Below are 24,666 nucleotides of genomic sequence, written 5' to 3' on the forward strand. Positions count from 1 at the left end.
CATTTCCTGTGTGGACGTCGTGGTGAGCTCAGCAGCACTGGCAGCGATGCAGAGCTCTCCAGCAGAGGTGTCCATGCAATCTCAGACTAGAAAGAGGGCCCTAGCATGGACTGACCAGGAAGTCTTGGATCTGATCGCTGTGTGGGGTAAGGAGTCTGTGCTTTCGGAGCTGCGCTCCAACAAACGGAATGCAAAGACCTACGAGAAGGTCTCCAAAGCCATGGCACTCAGAGGATACAGCCGGAATACAACCCAGTGCCGCGTGAAAGTCAAGGAGCTGAGACAAGGCTACCAAAAAATCAAAGTGGCAAACGGACGCTCCGGAGCCCAGCCCCAGACATGCCGGTTCTACGAGGCACTGCATGCCATTCTCGGTGGGTCTGCCACCACTGCCCCACCAGTGTGCGTGGACTCTGAGGATGGGATACTGTCGACGGACTGTTCCTCGGAGATGTTCGTGGACGGGGAAGATGAGTAGGACGAGGCAGTCGACAGCGCTTACAACGCTGATTTCCCCGACAGCCAGGATCTCTTCATCACCCTCACTGAGATCCCCTACCAACCCTCCCCAGCCGTTACCCCGGACCCTGAATCAGGGGAAGGATCAGTCGGTAAGTGCTTTAAACATGCAAACATTTTTTCTAACAGAACAGGAATATTAACTACGCGAAAAGAAGGTCAATATATATGGGGATGGAACAGAAATCCTCTTGGGAGATTTCCGAGAAGCTCTCCTGCAGGTAATCGAAAAGCCTCCGCATGAGGTTCCTGGGGAGAGCTGCCTTATTGGGTGCTCCGTGGTAGCACACTTTTCCGCGCCAGGCTATCATCAGGTACTCCGGGAGCATTGCCTCCACGAGCATGGCCGCATAGGCCCCTGGTTTGTGCTGGCTTTCACGCAGCATGCGCTCTCTATCTGCCTCAGTGACCCTCCTCAGGGTGATCTCGCTCGGAGACTCCTGCATTTAATTACAGTAATTTGTGTACTATTAGTATTGGGAGTGCTTCACTGTTCCTTTGCATAACAATGAGCGTCACTTTACAGCCACGTGGTGGAGGCTGCAGAGTGGCATTATACAGGGATCTTTCCCAGGGAACAGACGCGAGGGGGTGCAACAGGGGCAGAGTTTATGCTTTCAGGATTGCCTGTAGCAAGAGGACAGTGGTATACATTGACTTTTAAGCAGCCAAAAGTTTTTGGCTTACCATGCCTGGCTGCTCCACGGATTCTGCTGTCCCGCCCCGCTTTTCTGGTCTGCAGTGCAATCCCCCAGGCAATGAAAGCGAATTCCGAAAATTCGAACTTTCCCTGAGTGAGTGCTGTTCATGGTCTTGTTCACAGAGACTGACTAGACTATGTTTCCTCTTTGCGGAAATGTATCTTTTTAAGGAAGTCAATCCCTTTTTCCCATCACACAGCTGCACCTGTATCCCGACCTGCTCCAGCATGCCCCTCAGAGAGGCTGGCGCAGATTAGGCAGCGCAAGAAAAAGACACGGGACGAGATGTTCGCAGAACTTATGGGCTGCTCCCGAGCCAAGGCGGCCCAGCAGAGCCAGTGGAGGGAGAACCTCTCTCAGCAGCAGCGCTCACACAGCGAACGGGAGGACAGATGGCGTCTGGAGGACCAGCAGGCGACTCAAACGCTGCTTGGACTAATGAGGGAGCAAACGGACACGCTCTGGCGCCTTGTGGATGTTCTGCAGGACCGCAGGCAGGAGGACAGAGCCCCCCTGCAGTGTATCTGCAACCGCCCTCCCCCGCCACAAAGTCCCATACCCCCCTCACCCAAAATAACAAGAAGGAGGTGCGCCAGGGGCCGTGAAAACTGTCACTCCACCCCAGCAGAATGCTCAAGTACCACTAAATTTTGAGAAGTCCTTCCCTTCCTGGATCACCCAAGCCCCAATCCCAGTTTCATTCCCTCACTGTGTAGTTGATTATTAAAAATAGTTTGCTGTTCATTACTGTTTCCGTCATGTTTCTTTACAGAAGACTTTGTGTGAAGGGGGGGAGGGGTTTGGTAATTGCATAGGACGGTCACCATTACCTGGATACATACACGGGGGCAGGATCTACAGCAGGTCACACACACATAGTGCAGTCACTAGGCACCCTGGTCAGTCTGGGAGGTGTTTTTCATGTTCTGTGCATAGGCGGAAGGTGCCCTGCTCCAGCTATATTTGGAGCTGGGTCTCTCCCCCGCTGCTGCCTGGATCGGGCCCTGGCCCCCACGGGTCTCCCCCCCGCCCCGCCGCGCTCCGTACCTGCCTGACAGTAGAGCGGCTCCCCGCAGAAATGCTGTCTGGTGCCCCAGGGTCCTAGCGCCTGCCATACACAAATGGCAAGGCAGGCTGCCCTTACCCTGCCCTTCCACCATAGCCCTGAGCCTCTCCAATGCCCCAAACCCTCAGCCCCAGCCAGAGCCCTCATCCCCCTACACCTCCTCCCCCTTCCCACACACCCCTCACCCCTTCCTACGCCCCCACCCCCATCCCAGAGCCTGCACCCCTCACCCCTTCCTTCACACCCACCTGTAAATGTCCTGCTCACAGTCCTCCCCCGCCACAAGGCCACATAGCCCCCACACACAGAGTCCTGAAAAGGAGGGATGGCAGTCTCCGTTGAAACAACCAGTCTGGCAGTGCAGACCACTCTAGGGGCAGGAGCCTGTCATTCCTAGAGTGTAGAAGCGGTCTGTACATCACTGCACACCCTACCCACCACAATCTGCGTCCCTGTTTCAACCCTTTAACGCGAATTCATTAGTAAAGAAAACGTTGCTAATTAAAAATATTCCATTAACTTTATTTTTAAACGTGTGTTGGAAGGGGGGAAACGTGGTGAACGGGGTATGTCACCGCAGAAGAAAGTCAACAGTAACTGAAGCAGGGGCAGGTTCAGCTTCTCTGTAAAGAAACTGAACAGTCACAGGTTACCCCGCTCGCTGAGGAACCTAGCTTTCAAAGCCTCCCGGATGCACAGCGCTTCCCGCTGGGCTCTTCTAATTGCACGGGTGTCTGGCTGAGCGTAATCAGCAGCCAGGAGATTTGCCTCAACCTCCCATCCTGCCATAAAGGTCTCCCCCTTGCTCTCACAGAGATTGTGGAACACACAGCAAGCAGCAATAACAATGGGGATATTGCTTTCGCTGAGATCCGAGCGAGTCAGTAAGCTTCGCCATCTCCCCTTGAGACGTCCGAAAGCACACTCCACCCCCATTCTGCACTTGCTCAGCCGGTAGTTGAAGAGCTCCTTGTCACTGTCCAAGGTGCCTGTATAGGGCTTCATGAGCCAGGGCTTTAGCGGGTAGGCTGGGTCCCCGAGGATCACTATAGGCATCTCCACATCCCCAACACTTATTTTGTGGTCCGGGAAGAAACTAGCTTCCTGCAGGCATCTAAACAGACCAGAGTTCATGAAAACACGCGCGTCATGAACCTTGCCCGGCCACCCGACGTTGATGTTGGTAAAACGTCCCCTATGGTCCACCACTGCTTGCAGCACCATTGAAAAGTAGCCATTTCGGTTAATATACTGGCTGGCCTGGTGGGCCGGTCCCAGGATAGGGATGTGAGTCCCATCTATAGCCCCACCGCAGTTTGGGAATCCCATCGCGGCGAAGCCATCTATGATGACCTGGACGTTTCCCAGGGTCACTACCTTTGAGAGCAGGAGCTCAACGATTGCGTTGGCTACTTGCATCACAGCAACCCCTACGGTAGATTTGCCCACACCAAAGTGGTTCGCTACTGACTGGTAGCTGTCTGGTGTTGAAAGTTTCCAGAGGGCTATGGCCACTCGCTTCTGCACAGTCAGGGCTGCTCGCATCCGGGTGTCCTTGCGCTTCAGGGCAGGGGACAGCAAGTCACAGAGTTCAAGGAAAGTGCCCTTACGCATCCTGAAGTTTCGCAGCCACTGTGATTCATCCCAGACCTGCAGCACTATGCGGTCCCACCAGTCCGTGCTTGTTTCCCAGGCCCAGAATCGCCATCCCATAGCATGAACATGACCCACTGCCACCATGATCTCCACAGTGCGGCGTACCATGCTTTCTGAGAGGTCTGTGCCACTCTGAGACTTCATGTCCTCACCACGCTGCCGGAGCCTCCTCGCCCGATTTCTCAGCATCTGACTGTTGAAGAGGTGGATGACAAGGTGCGAGGAGTTGACAACGGCCATAAGTGCAGCGATGATCGCAGCGGGCTCCATGATCGCAGTGGAGTGCTGTGGCGTCCGCGCTGTCACTAACAGTAAAGTGCGCGAACTGATTTCCCGCTGGCGGGAGTGACGGTTGAATGCTGACAGTTACCCAAGACCACCCTCGATACAGTTTTCCCCCCAGCATGCATTGGGGGGAAATCCCAGAATTCCAATGGGCAGCGGGGAGTGCGGGAACTGTGGGATAGCTTCCCACAGTGCACCGCTTCCAATTTTGACGCTTGCCCCATTAGTGTGGACTCACAAAGTCGAATTAGTGTCCTTACTGTGGACACACAAATTTGACTTTGTAAGGTCCATTCTACAAATTCAACTTAAGTTGATTCGAACTACTCTTGTAGTGTAGACATACCCTCAGAAAATGGCATGTTTCAGTCAATCACCTGTGTCAGCAACATCTAAAATTCAAGGTCAGTATTGAGTCTGTAAAGTGCAACAGATCGGCGATAGAAATATTCTGACAAACAAAATATGGAGCTGGAGAGCCTTTGTCTGCGGATTTTAAGATGAAAATCAAGTTGTAGGTGATTAGTCTTAAATGAAAAATCAGTATTATTTTCCTTCAGAAAGAATAGAATTTACAGAACACATGAATTTCCAATTGGTGAAACAAATTCTCTTCAGCACTGCAATGTCAACAAAGCAGCCAAATAGGAATGGTATTACTACAAGGGTTTATTCTGAACACAAACATAAAAATAGTGCTGATCTTTGATAAATATTTGTCAGGCCTCTGTTCTGTGGTAATCTAATCAAAGTATGAAAAGCTAGCAGATAGAAAGTTGACAAATTTGGAAACTGCTGTAGGTGAAAACATTGGAAATTGATTACAAGAGTGACTACTTTCCTAGGGGTGCGTGTGATTGTTTAAAAAAATAAATAAATCTGCACAGCACTGAGTGGAGATCAGAAAAAAAAAACACCCCAACCTCTCAAATTCTGTAACTCTTGATTGAGCCAGCATGCTCATTAATAGAGGAATAACCCAGCCAGACTAATCTAGTAATATGTGCAGTTGCATAATCATAAAATTTCACATGACAAAATAATATGTCAGATGATACTTGGCAATTAAAATTGGTAATTGGGCAGAAACATAGGGTTAGAATGCCTACAGTCAATTTTTGTTTATGAAGTTCAGGGTGCTAATTAGCACATTCCACCTTTAAGGAGAAACTTTGATCAAAACTGATGACAAAGCAGTACCACAGAACGCCAAGTGTTCAGTACAGTTTCCATTTTAGGGAACAGAATGAACTGTTGAGAACAGCCCAGAAATGCATCCAATAAAGTCAAATTTGGAAATGCATGTTTTATACATGGATCTCAAAACATGTTTGGACTAGAGGTGATTTGAAGGGTAAAGCTATAATGAGAAAGATATCAGTGGGCTAGAATTGCTCTCTCCCGGTTGCCACTGCCCAGAGAGATGGAAAAGATTTGTACCAAAGGCTGAAGCAAGAAGGGCAATGGAATCAGTACAGCACCATTCTATGCTGAGCCTGCTGCAACTCCTCCTTGCAACTACTGTGCAGACAGGGCTTTGTGGCAATGGGAGGACAGCATGGGGAAGAGCTCCTTGCCTGCTCTACGTAGCAAACATATTGAATTTCTATGGCAATTGTACTGGGGGTTAATGCTGTTAGTCTACCCTATGCTGTCTCCCACCTTTGGAAGAGGTGGGGCAGGGGTTTGGTTGCGGGGGTCAGAAGCAGCATAGCTTCTGAGAGAGGAGCACAGCAGGGCAAGCCCTCCATGTGGCTTCCTCACCATGGCTGGATTTTCCCCTGGATCTTGGGACATCCTCTCTCCTTGGGCACACAATCCCCTCCCTTGTGAGAGGGGATGAGTCAGTATGATGCTTGTGGCTTTCAAGCCATGGATAATTTGCCTTAACTTTTCTCCTCTGTGTATTTGTGTGTGGGAGGAGATAATTAAGGCCTCAGAACTAACCTCTAATGAGTGTTGAGTGATCCTTGGAACTGGAAGGAAAGCCAGAAGGCGAAAGATTGAACTCTCTGGGGAAGCAGCAATATATGAAACAAAGGCTAAGAATCAGTACAAATACTGTGCTGAATTCTAGATTTCATAAAAGTTATGATTTCTACTCTAACTCATGCTGCTGTGCCTTCTACATGCCTCCACAAATGAGCAAGATGTAGTGTTATTTTTTAAGAGCAGCTGACATCTCAAGGAAAACACTGAAAAACCTTGTAATTAGAAACAATTCTCTTGGCATAAAATATAATTTGTTTTTTTTCTTGCCAACAATATTTGCATGAAAATGGGATTGTTGAGTCCTTGGAGTTTATTTGGTGTTTATTCCTCAGCCATTATTAAGATTTCTTTGATTGGGACATCATCACAATTTCCATAACAGCATAACTCACTTGAGGGTTATGAGACAGATCTTGAGATGTGCCGAGTATCTTCTGGGTTCAGCTGGGGGTGGGAAAGGATGGGCTGCAAAAGCCCATTTTAGCACCCTGATTCTGCGGTGATTTCTGTGCCACCCATGGCCTCAGCAATACAGAGCAGCCTTTAAAGCCAACCTAACCAGCATGCTGGAGATTCTGCTACATGGGGGAATTCCTGAAAGCTGGCCTTATGCCACCCCGTGGAATAGTGGCCATGGCCAGGGCAAAGAGTCATTGATAAGGTTAGTCTATGGCTGCCAGAATGGCCCTTGAGCATCATATGCAACTGGGTGTAAAATAGAGCAGCCTTGGAATTTGTTGTCCATAAGGTCTATATTTTTACATATCTTGACTGACTCCTACTTCTTTACATATCTTTAAATAAGTCCCTCTAAAGGAAGAGCTCACAGAGTGGTGAATTTTGAGATGAAGCATTTTATAAATGTGGTTTCAGTAAAATTAAACATCTTTCTCACAGAAACAGCAACTATTTCGATAACAAGGACTTTTTTATACTACACGGAATTCACATTTATGGGCTGCATTCACAAAAAGACTTAGATGCCTAAATGCCTCTTCAGGTGTCTAAATCCCAGATTCGGGTCCACAGGGATTCACAAACCACCTGCTCAGCTGCTGCTAACCCCTCTAAACTTGTTTGGTGCCTACATTTTTGCAGTAGAAGTTTTCTGGGCACCTATGTTTCTGCCTCTCTGCATGTATACTGCAGCCCCTTACCACGTATCCAGACGCATAAGCCTCAGTGCAATGCACAAACAAGGGAAAGAGAGGTGTCCCTCCGTCTAACTCATCTATGGGGTCTGATCTGGTAAGCATGCTCAGACCTCGCCTACTGAAGCAAGCGCCTATAGGTGAGCTTGCACAAAATGGCTGATGGAGTGGAAGAGGAGGAGGGCAAAGCTGTTGAAGTTGTTCCACTGTGAATAAATAATGGAAGAGTCATTGGGCCAGAGGCAGCGAGTGAAAGCACGGGAAGGTGTGCCATTCTCACCTCTGTGCTGCCTTCAGAGCAAGGCTCCCAGCCAGCAGCTGCAGTGCTTCCTGCAGCTGGGGAAGATTCCCAGAAGTGGGTCTGACCCGGCCCCGAGAGCCACCCCTGCAAGAGAAGAGGAAGTTCTATCCCTCTCCAGCCTGGCCAGGATTAGCAGCTGGAGCCCAGCACAGGGTAGGAGCCCTCGGCTGGGGAGCCCCCAGCCCTGCCCCTCCCCTACAGTAGACAGATATCACTGGGGAGATAAGATTTCATGGTCCATGATGTGTTTTTCATGGCCGTGAATTTGGTAGGGCCCTACTCATATCAGACTATCCCATAGCTCAGAGCATTCACCTGAGGGGTGGTAGATCCCTGTCCAAAAACCTTCTCCCTTTAGGCAGAGGGGGGACTTCAACCACGGATTTCCCACATGCCAGGTGAGTACCCCAACCACTGGGCTAAAAGTTACGAGAGAGCTGCTCCTCCTCCTTTGCAAGACCAGCATAGGTACCTAACTTCAAGAGAGGGTTTGCAGCTGAGAATCCCAAACAGAGGAAGGTGCCTCTGTGCAGCCTGGACTTGGGCCTGGATCTGAAAGAAGGGTAGAGCTTAGCACACATCCCTCAGCTTGGCGTCCCTAGCTTAGCTGGGGAGCTGCCTAACACCCTGACTTTTTGTGAATCCCAGTCTAAGGTGTCTCTCTCTCTCCTCATTCATTGACTAGAGAGCCTAGAAGCCTAATTCAGGCTTTGTGAGTTCCAGTGATTTTCTAGGCACTTAAAATTTATTCAGCATCACCAGGCTTAAATTTCTTTGCGAATCCAGCCCTATAAGTACTAACAATAGCCTCTAGGCCGCAAAGGAAGTTAGAATGGGGGAAAGAAGCCAAACACGATTCAAAAATAACCACTTTTCACTGTTGTACAATTAAATGAATATGAAGTTGGTCTTAAAATGCTGAATCTAGAGAATCAGAGAACATTGGGGCAAAGGAGGAAAACTGACAAAGAGCCAATGATTTACTCATCTGAGAATTCCAGGCTGGGCTTGCTAACCATGGAAAGCAGACAGTAGAAACAGAATGGTTCATAGTGGCCTGAGGACGATTTAGACAGAAGCTGAGGCTGTAATTCCATCCACAGTTGTCTCCAACCAGAATTGTACAAGAAATGTTAGAACTCCAGATGGGAAAAGATGCATTACATGAAAAAAAAATACAAACCCCCAAAACAACCCCCGCCCCCAAACTTATTTAAAAACTGCACAACCTAGTGCTTAGAAGCCTGAGGTAAAGTTTGCTGCCAAAAAATGGGCAATTGATCTGTCTCACTTGAATACTGGCAGCCATTTCAACCTAGCTACAGATATGCAAAACAAATTGTTTTAGAAAGCACAGTAAATTTGGGCTGAACCCAGCAGCAAAACATGCCTTATGTTTTAATCCTGAGCCAAACTAAACGCCCTGCTGTAATAATAAAGCAACTGAATCAAGCACTTTGATTACAAATGAAATATCAAACTACAAAGCAGTAAACCTATTTCCATTGCATCAGATGGGGCACCAGCTTACTCACTTCAAAAGGGGTAGAGCTGCTTGTTGATCAGGCTTTAATGCAGATAAAAAAATCCAGCATGTGCTTCTAGTCTGAGTAAGAAGAAGGAGTGGTCCTTCAATTTAAGGCAACAACAACAACATCAACAGAAAGGAATGGTATTATACTTTGTGGCTATGCAAAAACACAAGCAGTGAAGGTAATCATAATCAAGTTGTAGTAGACTTGACACTAAATGATGGCGAGCATGAATTAGTGGGTATAATTCAAACCTACATATTATCTTTAATGGAATCTTTCTCAATACATGAATTCAAATTGTGCGGCTATAAACAGCATCTCGTGGACTGATTTCGAGCGAAAAGACTCAACACAGAGGGTAGTGGCAATCTATCAAGCTAGAACAAGAGGTTCAATGGGGTGCTGCTGAGATCGGTGCTGGGCATGGTTTTAGTTAGTGTTTTAATGATAATGATTAATGCTATGGAAGAAGAGGGGCTAAACAGGACATTAGTTAAATTCACAGATATTATTAAATTGGGTGGTAGAGCAAATAGGAGCAGGACAGAGAGAATACAAAGGAGCTTGGAAAGGTTAGAAATATCAGGAAGCCAATGGGGAAAAAAGATTCTAATAGAACCACAGAAATGGTTTCTTGCTGAAGCATCTGGAATACTGGGTACGGTTCTGAGCTCTCTAGAACCAGGGCAGCTATTTAACAAAGTAATTCAGAGAAAAGTAACAAATATGATTAAGTGACTGGAGTGACTGACGGGATGAAAGAGTAGAAGAACTAAATGTGTACAGCCTGGCCAAACACTAAGTGGGGTTATGATTTCATGTGAAAGTCAATGAAGGGTGAGGAGAGGAATTGTTCAGGGTGTCGAAAGGGGGCATATAACTAAGAGAAATGGGGATGAAATTAACTAAAGGAAGTTTTAGATTGAACACATATCAGAAAAGAAATTATACTAGAATAGTCTCTCCTGGAAAGTGGTTAAAGTCCCACCACTTGAATCAATTAGAAATGGATGGGACAAAGCATTGTAAAGTATATATTGCTATAGGAAATAATCCTGTATTGGGACAGGCATTGTCTACCCAAAATGACTTCATAGATTTTTTTTCTCTATCTCTAGCTAACTGCCGTCTACATTCCCAGAAACTACTAACTGAGACCAAAACAATGTCTCTCATGGTAAAAACAGCCCAGTCGCTGTGAAGTAACAAGACCTGATCCAATCCCAAACTGACCTGAGGGCAGGCAATACTTCCACTATCACAGGATAAGAAAAGAGAATCTGAGTGACAATGTTTATCAAAAGTATATTAACAACAGCAACAAGCCCAATTAGTTTATTAGCAATTTTCTGTAGCAAGAATGTACATTTCATGTGATAGTCTTCTAATGCTGCATCAACCTTTCAGAAGTGCTGTGCTGAGTCTTCATTTATTCACTCTAATTTAAGGTTTCACGTGCCAGTAATACATTTTAAGAAGGTCTCTTTCTATAAGTCTATAATATATAACTAAACTATCGTTGTATGTAAAGTAAATAAGGTTTTTACAATGTTTAAGAAGCTTCATTTAAAATTAAATTAAAATGCAGAGCCCCCTGGACTGATGGCCAGGACCTGGGTACAGGGGCGGCTCTAGGATTTCCGCTGCCCAAAGCAGGGCGGCACGCCGTGGGGGGCGCTCTAGCGGTCGCCGGTCCCGCGGCTCCGGTGGATCTCCTGCAGACGTGCCTGCGGAGGGTCCGCTGGTCCCGCGGCTCTGGTGGACCTCCCGCAGGCGTGCCTGCGGATGCTCCACCGGAGCCGCGGGACCAGCGGACCCTCCGCAGGCACATCTGCAGGAGGTCCACCGGAGCCGCGGTCCCAGCAGACCTTCCGCAGGCATGCCTGCGGGAGGTCCACCGGAGCCGCCTGCCGCCCTCCCGCGGGACGCCGCCCCAAGCGCGCGCTTGGCGCGCTGGGGTCTGGAGCCGGCCCTGCCTGGGTAGTGAGAGTGCCACTGAAAATCAGCTCGTGTGCCGCCTTTGGCAGGCATGCCATAGGTTGCCTACCCCTGTACTACAGCTTTGTGGCTTGACAGCACATCAACATGGTTCTGCTTTTCAGCACAGGAAAAAAGGATGACACAATGTTTAAGAATAATCTCTCTCCTCCCCCGCTATCCAGAGAACTGGAAGCAATGTATTTGGAAAGATGACAGAAGCAGAGAAAAAGGCTGCCCCTTATACAAACTACTGTGCTATGACTCTATTTACAAGCTACTCTTTCCCTAAATTTAGCAAACATGGTTATGACTGGATATGACATACTCCTAATAAAAAATAAGTGTGTTGGAGAAAAAGCAGAGAGGACAGGGAGATGATGAAATAGGAAAGTAATGTATGAGTGATTAAAAAGTAATTCATTTTATTTTAAATTCACATCTATATAGCTACATACAGTATAAAGGTAAGGAAACCAATTATTCACGCCTGAAAAACACTTTTAATTTGTATAATTTATAGAGAAAAATGTGCAAAACTACAGATTGTACAACAACCGTAGAATTTTGTTTAAAAGCCCATTGCTGCTGCTTTATTGACAATGTTTTTCTTAGCTGAGCTTAGGAAAACATGCAGCCTTTTGACATCTGACAGCGTGAAAGAGGCATGTTTTATAATTCAAATCATTAAGTCAAAAATATCAAATCAATGACATCTAATACTGTAGGAATGCTGCAGTACAGAAAGAATAAAAAATACAGTCCTGGAGTTTTCTTCTTATAGCTTCTGCAACTACAAGGACCATCAAAGAAACCTGATCTCCACACTTCACAGCTGAGTGAGAAACCAGTCCTAGTTACGCTTTATCAAAGCTGATATTTATTTTCAAGAGCATATCATGACTTTCCTACCACATTTTACTCATCAATGGTTTTATATAAAAAGGATCCTACTAACTCAGATTTTTTTCTTCTCAATCTGAAGCAACTTCTTTTTTCTACCTGAGAAATTCATATTTACATGTAGCTCAGTGATGTGGGTTTTTTTAAGTGTCTGCATTTTCCTAGCAATTACAGCTTTAAGGGAAAAAATTCCAGCTTTTCAGAATATTTGAATGATTGTTGTGTTGCTTTTGCCTACCAAAACAACTAGGTCACCAACACCAGGAGAAACTATTTGTTTAACAGATCCCTCCCTCCCAACACACACATACACACCTCTTCCCTAAGCAGCCTTTTCTGAATACACCATGAACAGCTTTGTATTGGTTTCCCCAAGGCTAACAAAACTTTTTCCCAAAAGGCAGGAGCAATCTTTAGTGGCTCAAAGCTTATATCAACAATCCTACATTTGAAACCGAAAGCAATAAGCTATGGACATTTACTTCTACATTCTGACTGATAGCGGACGCTTTCCCCACTCTTTGCTTCCCTGTGCAGGGGCTAGTGACAAATACAGCCTGTGTGCTTCTTGTTGCCTCCTTAAAGGGGTGAGGCACTGGAAACTGGCAGTGGGGCTGGCACAGGAAGGAGCACATACTGCGCCCTTTCGAGGTGTGACAGGGGCTGTTCTGGCCCATGCTCCCTTGACACTCCTGGACGCTCTGTCCAGACTACGAAAAATGGGCAAGTTTAGATAGGGCTTAGTTACCACAAGCTAGAGAAACCCAACTTAAACTTGAGCACATTTCCCAGTGCAGGACAACACCCTGATCTCTGTTCTAGTAGTTTGAGAGGTTGTTTAGGCTCAATTTGCAACAGCAACTTGATCTTGCCCAGTATCTCCTTCTGGGACGGTGCCTTGTCACATTACCCTTTGTTGTGCTAACTTGTTTATAGCCACAATCTGTCCCTTGCTATACTAATGGAAGGGTGAAAGACAACTCACAGATGTTATTCGGAGATTAGGCTTCCAGGATTTACTGTTTTGCCCCATTGCATGATTTCTGCTTCTAAGTAATATTAATGATCAGGGCTCCACTTCCTAAAAATGTCTCCGTGGATCTTTAGATTGCAACTGTGCTAACTGGTAGCAAGACATTAGCTGAACAAGAAACAAGTTGACGTCTTCAAATCTGATGAAAAGCAATTTTGCTGTTTCCCAATAAAACTAACTTCTTTCCGCTCTCCACTCAAATCTGAAACGTGCTGAAGGCAGACTTTGAACACAAGTGCTTGCAAAGATACATCTGGGGCTTAGGTGCATCTCTTCACGAGCTCTCTGTTATTCTTCTTGAAAAGTAGCAGCCGCTAACTTATGATGTACAGTTCTCTGAACAACTGGAATGTGACTGAGCTTCAGACCTCAGAAGATACATGCAACTGTTGAAACTGTTTGGAAGAATGAACATGTTATTTATTGTATAACACCATATGTGTGAATGGCAATTTACAGACAGGTACAAGATGAAAAGGTTTCTGTCTCAGAGACAAAAGTCCTGAAAAATATATGTGTGCTAATATTCAAGGCAGAATGGAGAAAAAGTATTCAAGGCTATCGACAACAGTGGTGAGAATACTCCAACACCAAGAACATTATTCCTGTTATCAGACAAGAGAAAAGAAGACCTGGAAAACTGCATCATTAGAAAAAGGGAGGAAGTGTTTCTGATAATGTGATCAGTAGCTTGTGGGCCAATGTATCTCAGGATGCTTCAAATTCTTCCAGCCATTCGCCGATACAAATAGGTATTTGATTGACATGTTGCAGTTTTGCCACTTACTGCATCTCACTTTGGCTTAAAAGGAAGTGAAACATGACACAAACCATCAGAAACCTGAAGGTACATGATAGTTTTCAGCTACAAATTTGGACTGCAGATATCCAATTCGGTATGAAAGTGGTTGAGCAGGCAGATCTTGTGGTTCACTGACTACTTCGATTAAATGTGAGCAGTTCAGCATATTTCTCTTTGCCATTCTATTGAGACAAGATCTGGACACAGTCTAGTCAAAGGAACATCTGCTATATCAAAAAACCAACAACCCATAAATCATGTATGAATTTCAGAAGACCTTTGAAATTTCAGAGTTGAAAGAATGAGTCTAGTTGTTTGAGATTATTACACTTATTGGGAGGGTAGGAGGACTGATAAATGTTTGTATTCAAGCTCAATAAAATGATATGATAGCTGGGAGAGGATGGATGGTGTTCTCTATCCAAGTCAAGGCACTACTTATTGTAAGTGATACAGAAACAATGGCAGAAAACATTATGATGGTGGAGAAATATTTAATTTGGGTCATATTTTCTATTTAGGTGCCTGTATTGAAATCAATGGGATTAAAGTGCCTAGGCGCTTTTCAAAATCCCACTAGGCATTTATCTGTATCTTAAGGTACCTACATAGCTTTGAAAATCAAGCCTTTTATCTCTGAATGCTGAGAACTGGGATTGTCACCTGTCAATAAATTAATAGTTTAAATTCTTATTATTTGCTGTCCATCCAGAGCTAGGGCAAGTGGCAGCAAGAATTTTAAATATGTGGATGTCAGTAAGAAAGACCAAATGGTCTATTACCAAAAATTAAAAACACAAACACACAAAAAAGTGATAATTGTAATATACAGGAAAGACTATATTTGCCTTTATGACACCTTTTCTACAGAAGCTAGGTTGCTAATAACAATAGGAAAATGACAGTGAGGCTTAAAGAGGATATAGCTTTAAGAAATATTTATCCAAAACTAGACTACTAAAAACTGTTCATTATTTTGGGAGAAATAAACTCCCCCCTCCACAGTACCAAGACCCAAAGAATTACATTTCTTCAGTGAATAGGGCCCACACAAGGTTATTGCTCAAACAGCAAAAATTTCTGGATTTCATGAAGTGTCCAGAAAATTATCTGGAAAGCACTTTATAAACATTACAAAAGCTGATAAACATCTGGCCTTATCCCGATCCAGTGAATGGACAGCAGATATTTCACAGCACTGAAAAGTTTTAAATGTTTTCAAATAAGTTTTTTAATGAAATCTCTAAGTTTCCTCAATTCCCCTAACATTTCATTCTACTGGTACTGTGACAGCAGCACGTTTTCAGGCTATAAGCTAGTATAATAAAAACTTCATCTTGATAGAGTAGACTTGGTAAAGGAAACCTCAAAGTTATTGGACATATGATTTTTGAAATGGTTAAGAAAGTCTGTTCAGGAAAATAACAGAAAACAATTTGTAGCATTGGTGTAAAGTAAGATAAAGTGGTGATTTCAAGAGTAATGAAAGCACAAACTTTTAGAGTATGCGGAGCCCATTTTCTGTTCTTTATTAGTACAAGTACACAGATTTTTGTCTCTGCAGGATTCTTTTCTTGCTGCATTCCACAAGCTGAGAGGAGCTCTTTGGAACTCATACAAAATCTCTTGCTACCATATTAGGAATCAAAATGTGTAGCAGAAGCTTATGGCTGAGGGGGGATAATCAACAGGGAATGTGTTTGCCTTCCAGCTAAATGAGTAAAGCAAAATGGTTGAGGAAACAAAATAAATAACAGTAATAATAAAAAATGACTAGTAGGCTTAAAATATAGTGCCCCATCACTTCTATCAGACTTTCTACTAAATCTTGGCTAGAAACCAGCAGATCTTATGGACACACAAGAAAACCTTGTTACTTCCACTTTGTTGTGCCTCTGAGCCGTGAGTCACATCAATCCTTAGTTTCAAAACTTAGCTAATATTTTTAATAAATCCTTTTGGGTCAGATTCACAGCCCATATTGCAGTGAAGAAACTGAGCTGGTGTTAATTGGCATAGCTCTATTGAAGTAAATGTCAGTTCACACCACTTGATAATCTGACCATTCAATTTCTACTGAGATTTCCTGTAATCATAAGTGTAGTAATTCTTTCACTGAAGATCTGTCTTGTACTTCATAGAAAATCTCATTTAAAGTACATGCTTTTTAAATGATCCAGCCCTTTGTGTATGAAAGCAGAGCTGTAGTACTTGATATCATACTTCAAAACATATCTGTGGCTGCTTTTTGCACCATCTCCAGTAACAGGCTATTTACCTCATTGTGCCATCAGTGTAAGGAAGAAGTCCCAAGTGGAAATGATTAAAATCTATAGATTTTACTTCAGTTGTACTTAAACATTAGGCACCAAGTACTGAGAAGTGCTGGGACTAAAATTCTTAATCACTACATGCAGCCAGATGAAGCCTGATACAGGAATTTGAAGCAACAGAAGTCCTTTGGAGAATCTTCCTTATGCTTCTCTCCAACTCTCTGTGGGGAGTTCCACAGAGCTCTGACCTTGGTCCCCTTCTCTTCTCCCTCTGGACCTCATCTCTGGGTAATCTCATTCACAAACACAAATTCAGCTACCATCTCTATATTGACAACTCATATTTACTTCTGTACTCCAGATTTGTCTCATTCTTTCCAAACTAAAATCTTGGCCTGTTTCTCTGGTATTTCCTTGTGGATGTCCAGCTGTCAGCTCAAGCTCAACATGTTAAAACAGAGCTCCTAATATTTCCCACTGAAGATCACCCCCTACTTAGCCTCCTTTCTCAATCACTGAGGACAACACCACCATCCTGCCTGTCACTCAGACCTGAAACCTGGGTGTTATCTTCAACTTGGACCTCTCTATAGGTTGTCACATCCAGGCTATGTCTAAATCTTGCTGATTCTTTATGTGTAACATCGCTCAAATACATCCGTCCTTATCCATCCACACAGCTAGAACTCCTGTCTGGTCTCTTATCTTGTGTCTCGAATACTGCAACATCCTTTTCTCTGGTCTTGACAAATGCAGTCTTGCCTCACTCATATCCATTCAGAATGCTGCTGCATAGATCATTCTCCTACTGGCCTATCACTTTGATCACATCACCCCTCTTTTTGCATCTCTCCATTAGCTCCTTCTTTTCTATTGCATCAGATACTTGTCTGTTAAGCTACTTTCAAGGCCTTTCACAGTCCATCTGCAGCCCATCATTATGAAATGTCTCCCACCTCCAAATCACTAATGATGCCAGCCTCCATTGCTCCCTTGTTAAATTTTCAAACACTCATCTTTGTTCTTTTTCCCATACTGTCCTATGCTTGGCAGGAGCACCCCATGAATATCCACAAAGTTATGCCACTATCCTCCTTCATATCCCTCCTTAAAACTCAGTAGTTGTAAAGCCCACCAAAAACTTGACAAAACAGCCTGATAGCACAGTCTATCATGCTGACTAATATTGTCTTGGTGTTTACACATAGTCCCATGACCATCTAGTCTGTGTCCGTCTGTTATCTGTCCTCTTAAACTTAGACTGTAAGCTCTTAGGGGCATGAATCATCTTTTTGTTCTGCGTTTGTACAGCACTTAACACAATGGGGTCTTGATCCATGATGTGGGGTCCTGAGTGCTACTGCAATACAAATACATAATAAAATAAAGAATAAAATAATAAATAAATAATAAATAATAATAATAATAATCAGAACACCCAAACAGGTAAAGAAACATAAATAAAGGATAGAAGGGAGAGATGCTCAGATGCATATGAGTTTGAGATAATTAAACTTAAAGGAGAAAATCCTGCAGTCTTTATTCAGGGTGAAATCCTACTGAAGTTCCATTGGGAGTTTGGTCTGTGTGAGGATTGCAGTATTGATAACCTTAAGTAGTCAAAATTTATGAGTCAGTCCCCCTGTCCCCCCGCCCTTCCCCTGAATCCTGAGATTTACTCATGAGGTTTTAGAACATGATAAATGTGGGCTTCCCCCCCCCCCCCAATTTACCCTCTGGCTTCTGAGCCTTCTGGTTCATGTTTTCAGGTGTTTCTCATCAGCCAAGAGGGCTAGAATTTACTTTTAAAAAAAAAAGAAAGACAAAGAAAGCTGAGACTCTTTCATAATTGGTTGCCTCCAGAAGCTGGAATTTAAGAAAAACAAGATAAAATCTTGGGGATTGCAAGTTTCAATCCTTTGTCATATGAAACGTTGTTTAAAACCCACACAGATTAATAAAGGCAATTAATAATATGGCTCCTATGGAAGTTGTGGTAGGGGATAGAGACTAGGTAGTACATTTAAGTTGTCTGTTTTTATTTATAGTACGTATTGCCAAAAACATGATAGACAGACATGTGTGAAGACAATCTAAACAGGATCATGTCTTGTGTAATGCCTTCTGTAATCACCTCAAGACTACATAGGCCAAGACCATGGTTTATAAGCAATGAGCTAACCATGTCAAATCCAGTGACCTGGCACAAATATGGAAGATCAACTTGAATCAGGGCCTCTATAACTGTTTTTGCATATATCTTCTTGCTGTAGTGAATAACAGATGGCACAGTGTAGAATAGCATTACACAGAAAGAAGGTTACAAGTTAAGGTCCCAATCTTTCAAAGACTTACACGGTTTCTTAAATTTACACATGTGCATAGTTCTATGGACTTCAGTGGGACTACACACACGCTTAAAGTTAAGCATATGTAAGCAGAGTCTGAATGAGCTCTCCCCTGACATCTAGTGGTGAGCTGTGTAAATGGACTTTAGGAGCTGATTTCATTTGCATGGACACACCCACCTTGCCTGGGCGCTCAGCATGATGGGATTGCTCGTCCAAATAATCACTTGTGTCTGGTGTTGGATCCCCTGTCTCCTTTTTATTGGGACAGGAGTAATAAAGGGTTGTTATCCTTGTTGTGTGAACTGAGGGGAGCAGAACAGTACCTAGCATACCGCAATGGCAGGACTCACTCTCAACTGAACGGCACTCGCTAGGCAGGGGACATTGGTTCCAAAGCCCAATGAAATGAGAGAGGGCAGGGACAGGTATTAGTATTGGGTGACTTGTTAAAGGGTCCTGGACACCATTTGACTCTTCTTTTCTCCATGATATAATAAAAAAAAACTAATTTAGACTCAATTGAGAGTCTTGTTACATGCTGGAGAGCTGAAATCACTGATATTGAGGTCTACGTATTAGACCTACTTTGGAACAGTGTCTCTATGGCAAGAAGCTGCCCAGTGTGCACCAGCAGTGAGGCGCCCTCACTAAGAGCTGAAATCACTGACAGTTGTGTTGTGGGGGACCCTGAAGATATCTTGGCGAGTGGTCAGCAGGAGGGCTGGCGGAGAGGGCCAGAGCAGAGCCCCGCAAAGTGGTGCAGCAATTGGCCGTTGGGATGATGACTGATTGCCTGAGCAGCGGAGCACGTAAGGTGCCTCCTTACCACCCCCTTCCACCCAGGGTCGGAGGCGAAGTCTGCAGATGAACCGCTGAACTCTGGGGTTGCACTGGCCAACTGTGAGTGGGGTACAGAGAAGGGATGGGCATGTTAAAGGGACTTTTGGGTTGCTGGACTTAAGAACCTGAGGGGAAAAGGACACTGCCCAACTTACTTGGGGGTGGGTCTTTTGCTCATGGTTTGTGATTATGAACCCCAGTGGCTCTGTTTTCCCAAATTAATGCTGAGTTACTTCCCTCCTTTTATTAAAATTTTTTGCTACACTCAGACTCTGTGCTTGCAAGAGAAGTATTGCCTCTTAGAGGCACCCGGCGGGGGATGTGTAATTATCCCAGGTCACTGGGTGGGGGCTCGAGCTGGTTTTGTGTTGTATTGTTGAAAAGATAGTAGATACTGAACCCGGCCCTTGTTGCTGCTGGCTCCATCTGGCAGAAGGGTTACACAAATGCATAAGTCTTTGGAGGATTGGGGCTTTTACATAGGAGAAATGGCTTGTGTAGATAAAGCATGAATGCTTAACATAATAGTAAATATGAGTGAAAGTAATAGCACAACATACAACAACAACATAAGCCAAAAGCCATTAAAACACAAGAAAATGCTCACTCCTGCTGCTTGGCAGTCCAGGAGTTCACACTGAGACTGATAGACTCTACTCCAAAAATTCCAATCCTACCTCGAGCTTTGCAAATTCCTAGGATTATAGTGGGAGTGTTCAGAATGCACAAACTTCCCTGATTTCATTTGAGCAGGGAGAGAGCTAGCATTTAGACTGGAAAGACTCCAGCTTCCTAACAGACATGGCGGCCGGAACTCCCTTTTTTAAAAACTATATCATTTAGCTTGTCATCTCAGGCACGTTACTCACTACCTCATAATATAACCATGCTAACCGTGAAGCAGACCCTCTCTCACCTCATGCAAACTAATATTTCTGCTGCATGTCAGTTTTCTTTATATCAACATTCGACCAGTAGATATTTCATTCTGAAATCCACGTGGACTCAGTTTTAGACAGCTGAAATTTCCACAGACATAAAACCATCTGCATGGTAAGTAAGAGTGGGGAGAGGAGTAGGAGTGATACATTGCTAAGCAACAGCAGTACCTCTACCTTCTAAGAAGGCTAGAATTGTATTTGTGATAGTAGCCTTTGCCTGGGAGCACTGAGGAGGAAGCAAGGAAATTGCTGCATACATGCCTAGACTAAGCCCTGTTCCCTTGGGCTTCTTTGACTTCCCTCTGGGTCTTGTCCCACTAACCTTTCCCCTGACAGAGCAGGAGCCTAAAGCAGCCTAGAGTGGGATTTGATTACAGAGGGACACAAAGGGATGCTCTATTCCAGCACCTCTCCATGTATGGAAATAAGCAGTGGCTGAGGGGATGGAAGAAGTGGCCCTGGCAGTTGTAACTTGCACATTTCTCTGGTCTTTGCTAAGGGAAAGGAGCTGCTATTTTGTAGTAATATGACATTTCCTTTTCTCTCAGGCATACAGTCTCTTTCCTCAAAGGTCTCTCTTCTATCAATGGCTTAATGGCTGTATTCTGTCATTTCACCTATTTGGATATACTGATATTTTGAGCCTTCAATCCGATGGAAGTCAGTCTTATCTGGCCAGCCAAACGGCCACAAAACTTATGAACACAACTACGCTTAGTGGCCATCAAGATTGCAACAGGACACACTCTATTCACACAAAACCTTAAAAGAAAGGAAGGAAATAAAAAAATAACGGGAAAGATTTGTGCATTCCTTTCCACCTTTATATTGCCTGCAATACGTCAGCACACTCCAGCACTCTATAAAGCTTTCATTTCCATCTGTACCAAAAAAGCATTATGTGATCCCTCAGCAAACTCATACTCCAATGAAAAACCTTAACAGGGACCTCATATGCAATTATATCAATAGGTCAGCACATCTATCAGAAATTCCATGCATTTGGGACTTTAACCTGTTTTAACCTGTTGAGGTTCCTTTCTATTTAGAGGTGACAACAAAACCTGCCACTGATAGAGTAGTTTACACAGCTACTGACGGTTTTAAGGAGGGATAAGAATAAATAAAAATGAAATAATTTATTTTAAAAAGGGGGGAATGTTCAAAGTAGCTCCTTTGTAAATGTTTTCTGGGTTGTGTTCATAGCTGAAGTAAATACTAAGATTAGTGTGCTAGATGGGACTTTAAACAGCCTCCTCTATCTTACCTCAGAGATTGTGCTCCAGCCTTCTGAGGTATTTAGTGAAGGAGGGACCGATAGACCTTTTTTTAAATTTAACATGTTTATTACAGTAGTGCCTAAGGACTTACCAAAAGTGGTGCCCCGTTGTGCTAGGCACTGTACAAACAAAGAGAAGTAGATGGACCCTGCTCTAAAGAGTTTAGAATCTAAATGCACATGACATCCACAAGGGTGGGGGAAGGAGCGTAACACACAAGCAGTGAACACTGTGATGATAGCAAACCATATGTTAGTTCCACACTTCTTTTGTGGGGGGAGAAAAGGGGTGGGTGGGTTAGGGGAAATAGAAAGCAGTGTTGCCAACTCTCATGATTTTTTTCATAAATGATGAGATTTTGGGGGATTCTGAAGCTTGTCTCATGATGCCGCAAGAGGCTCTGATCTCCCGGAGACGTTCAACCCTGTTGGTAGCCAGCAGAGTGTCTTCTCTCCACTCACCATTCTCACAGGATGGTGGCTCTGCTCCGCCCCCCTCCCCATAGCTCCTGGCCTGGAAAGGAGGAAAAGGGGATGAAGAGCCCCTTGAGCTGCCCCTCAGGCAGGAAGAGGGAGAGGGGACCCTACTGCAGCCCATCCCCCAGGCCTGGAAGAGGGGAGTGAAGACTTCCAGGAGCAGAGGTGAGGCTGGCATTGGATTGAGAGGGGTGGGGGCCTGAACAGATGAATTGGCTGGGTTGGGACATAACTGATGTGGGGACTGGAAACAGGATTAATTGCTAGGTAGGGGATGGACAGATTGTGGACGTGGAGCCAAAATCATCTTACCCCATACATAGCAATACTAACTGTGTGTGTGTGAGCAATACTAACTGTGTGTGGGTGTGGGTGTCTCTCTCTCTCTCTTTCATACTCCCACCCACAGACACGGGATGGATAGGGGGCATTAAAAAAATCAAAAGATAGACCAAAACCCACCCACAATATATTAAAAAAAATCTAATGATGTTTTGGGCCAATCTCATGATTTTCCGTCCATTGAGGTTAGCAATATCGGGGGGGGAGGGGAGAGGAAAGGGTTGAAAAAAGAAAGGGCAGGGGAGGAGAGGATAAGAGGGACAGGCGTTAGGGTGACTAGATGTCCCAATTATATAGGGACAGTCCTGATATTTGGGGCTTTGTCTTATATAGGCACCTATTACCCTCCACCCCTTCCTGATTTTTCACACTTGCTGTCTGGTCATCCTAACAAGCGTGGAGTGAAGTTAAGGTGAAGAGGCTGCAAGAGGAGAAGCATCAGGGTTGGAACCAGCAGCCAATCAGTATAGGGCAGTGGTTCTCAACCTGCAGCCTGTAGGCTGCTTGCGGCCCAATCAGCACACAGCTGTGGCCCATGTGACATCCTCAGGGCCAAACAGGTAGTATATATATTGTGCGGATGCGGCCCACATAACATAGAGAGAACTGCATATGCATCCCACAATGGTAAATATAGTGAGAATCACTGGGGCAGACAAATTCCAAATAAATCTGTAGAAAGTTCTCTGAATGGCCAAAGACCCTTGCTTTGGCTGTTTCTTCTGGCTACAGTCTGTTACTGGCTCCTTTTTACAGTTTTCTCACAAGCCTCAGAACAGAAGGCCCCAACCTGCACAGTTCTGTATATAGGTGAGTGCTGGTGGGAGGGATGGCCTGAACTGGGTCTCATTTTACTCCCTCTCTCTTCTGCAAGTGAATGATGGTATTTGCACCACAACCAATCTGTCATCGGTTTGACAGGTATATTTTCTGTTATGGCTGAAATTATAAAATAGTCTGTAACAAACACTACCAATGTATAACTGATATTCTAGGAATAAGCACATGAGGATATTGTGGTCACAACAGAGGTCCCAAACTGTTTTAGATTTCTTGCAAAAGGGATATTAAAAACGTGAGATAATCCAGTGAAATACTATGTTTTGGTTTTTCACAATTCAATGAGATTTTTACAAATAAAGGTTTAAAGCTCCTATTAAAACTGAACTCTGTAAACCAAACTTAACCTGTGGTGCAACACCTACTGCATCAAAATAATCCTTTTATGGATTTCCCCTTCATCCTACATTTACCCTCACATGCTGCCCTGGGAGAACCCCAAAAGAGAGCCTCAACCTAAGTCCCTGGAACTGTACCAAGGCATGGTGTTCTTCCTTCATCAGTATTTTTGCCTCTTCAGTGTTTGAACATGTTATAAATGTGTCTTTACATGTGACAATATTGTTCTTTTTCCAACCCCAGACTGAGAAGCAGTAGTAGACAGCTAAAAAGACGGAGAGTGATTTAAAAAACAACCCTTTATATGTTTTACTTTTCATGACTAAGTAGGTCACTTTGCCAAACTTTTATCATGGATAAGAAGCCTTTGTCATATCCCATTTTTCACACAGTCACTAATGCAACCACAGAGCACAAAAACTGAGAGAAATCCTCTTATTGCTTCCAGTTACTGACTAGGTCAGAATATAGTATTAAGCAGCCAAGAAATTTTTAACCTAAAACTTTATTGCCTTGAAAAATGGCTGCTCTGGAAGGAAAGAATGCATTCCAACATTTAAATGGTTATTACTGTTGTTCCACAATCAAAGACATTTTAGGGGAAAATTGTTGGGGGCATTTAAAAGAACAATCAATTTTGTATCACAGTAATAAGTATACTTACTGTACGCCAAAACTTGTAAGATGCACTAGATCACTTTATAAAAATGGAAGAAAGATGCTTTTGGGAAATTTGTAGCCACTTTTAGTGCATTGCTCTCATATTAAACCAAACAACAAAACCCAAACCAAAAAGTAGTGGCAATTTTAAACATTGCTGGTTCAATGAGAGCAAAAGCTAGTACTTTATTTTCCAGCATTTTGTCTGAGTCACAGATGACCATACAGTGCTAAAGGTCTATAGCAAAATGTCAGCTGAGTCTCTTGCCCTTCCTCATGACTGAGACAGCCCTCCCTCTTGTCTGAGACAGCCACTGCAATCAGAAGATAAAAAGTCACAGATGAAGACTAATGCTTAAACTTGAATTATGCCAAACAGCGTGATGCTGATAAGCTTGTTTTA

At 44.1% G+C, this 24,666-nt stretch overlaps 1 protein-coding gene across 12 annotated transcripts in view; it reads right to left on the reverse strand.

Moving 5' to 3' along the window:
- Positions 1–24,666, reverse strand: part of SYT1 (synaptotagmin 1) — a 510,654-nt gene that overhangs the window by 15,469 nt on the left and 470,519 nt on the right. Inside the window, exon 10 of one of the 12 annotated variants that reach the window (XM_039507957.1) lies at positions 24,457–24,577. The exons of the other annotated variants lie outside the window; for them this stretch is intronic. Coding sequence (XP_039363891.1) covers positions 24,474–24,577 — 104 coding nt within the window. The 3' untranslated portion in view covers positions 24,457–24,473. Of the gene's footprint in view, positions 1–24,456; positions 24,578–24,666 lie in introns of those variants that run through there. 12 annotated transcript variants of the gene reach the window in all.

The sequence above is a fragment of the Mauremys reevesii genome, linkage group 1 (genome assembly GCF_016161935.1).
Source record: "Mauremys reevesii isolate NIE-2019 linkage group 1, ASM1616193v1, whole genome shotgun sequence".
Classification (NCBI taxonomy): Eukaryota; Metazoa; Chordata; order Testudines; family Geoemydidae; genus Mauremys; species Mauremys reevesii.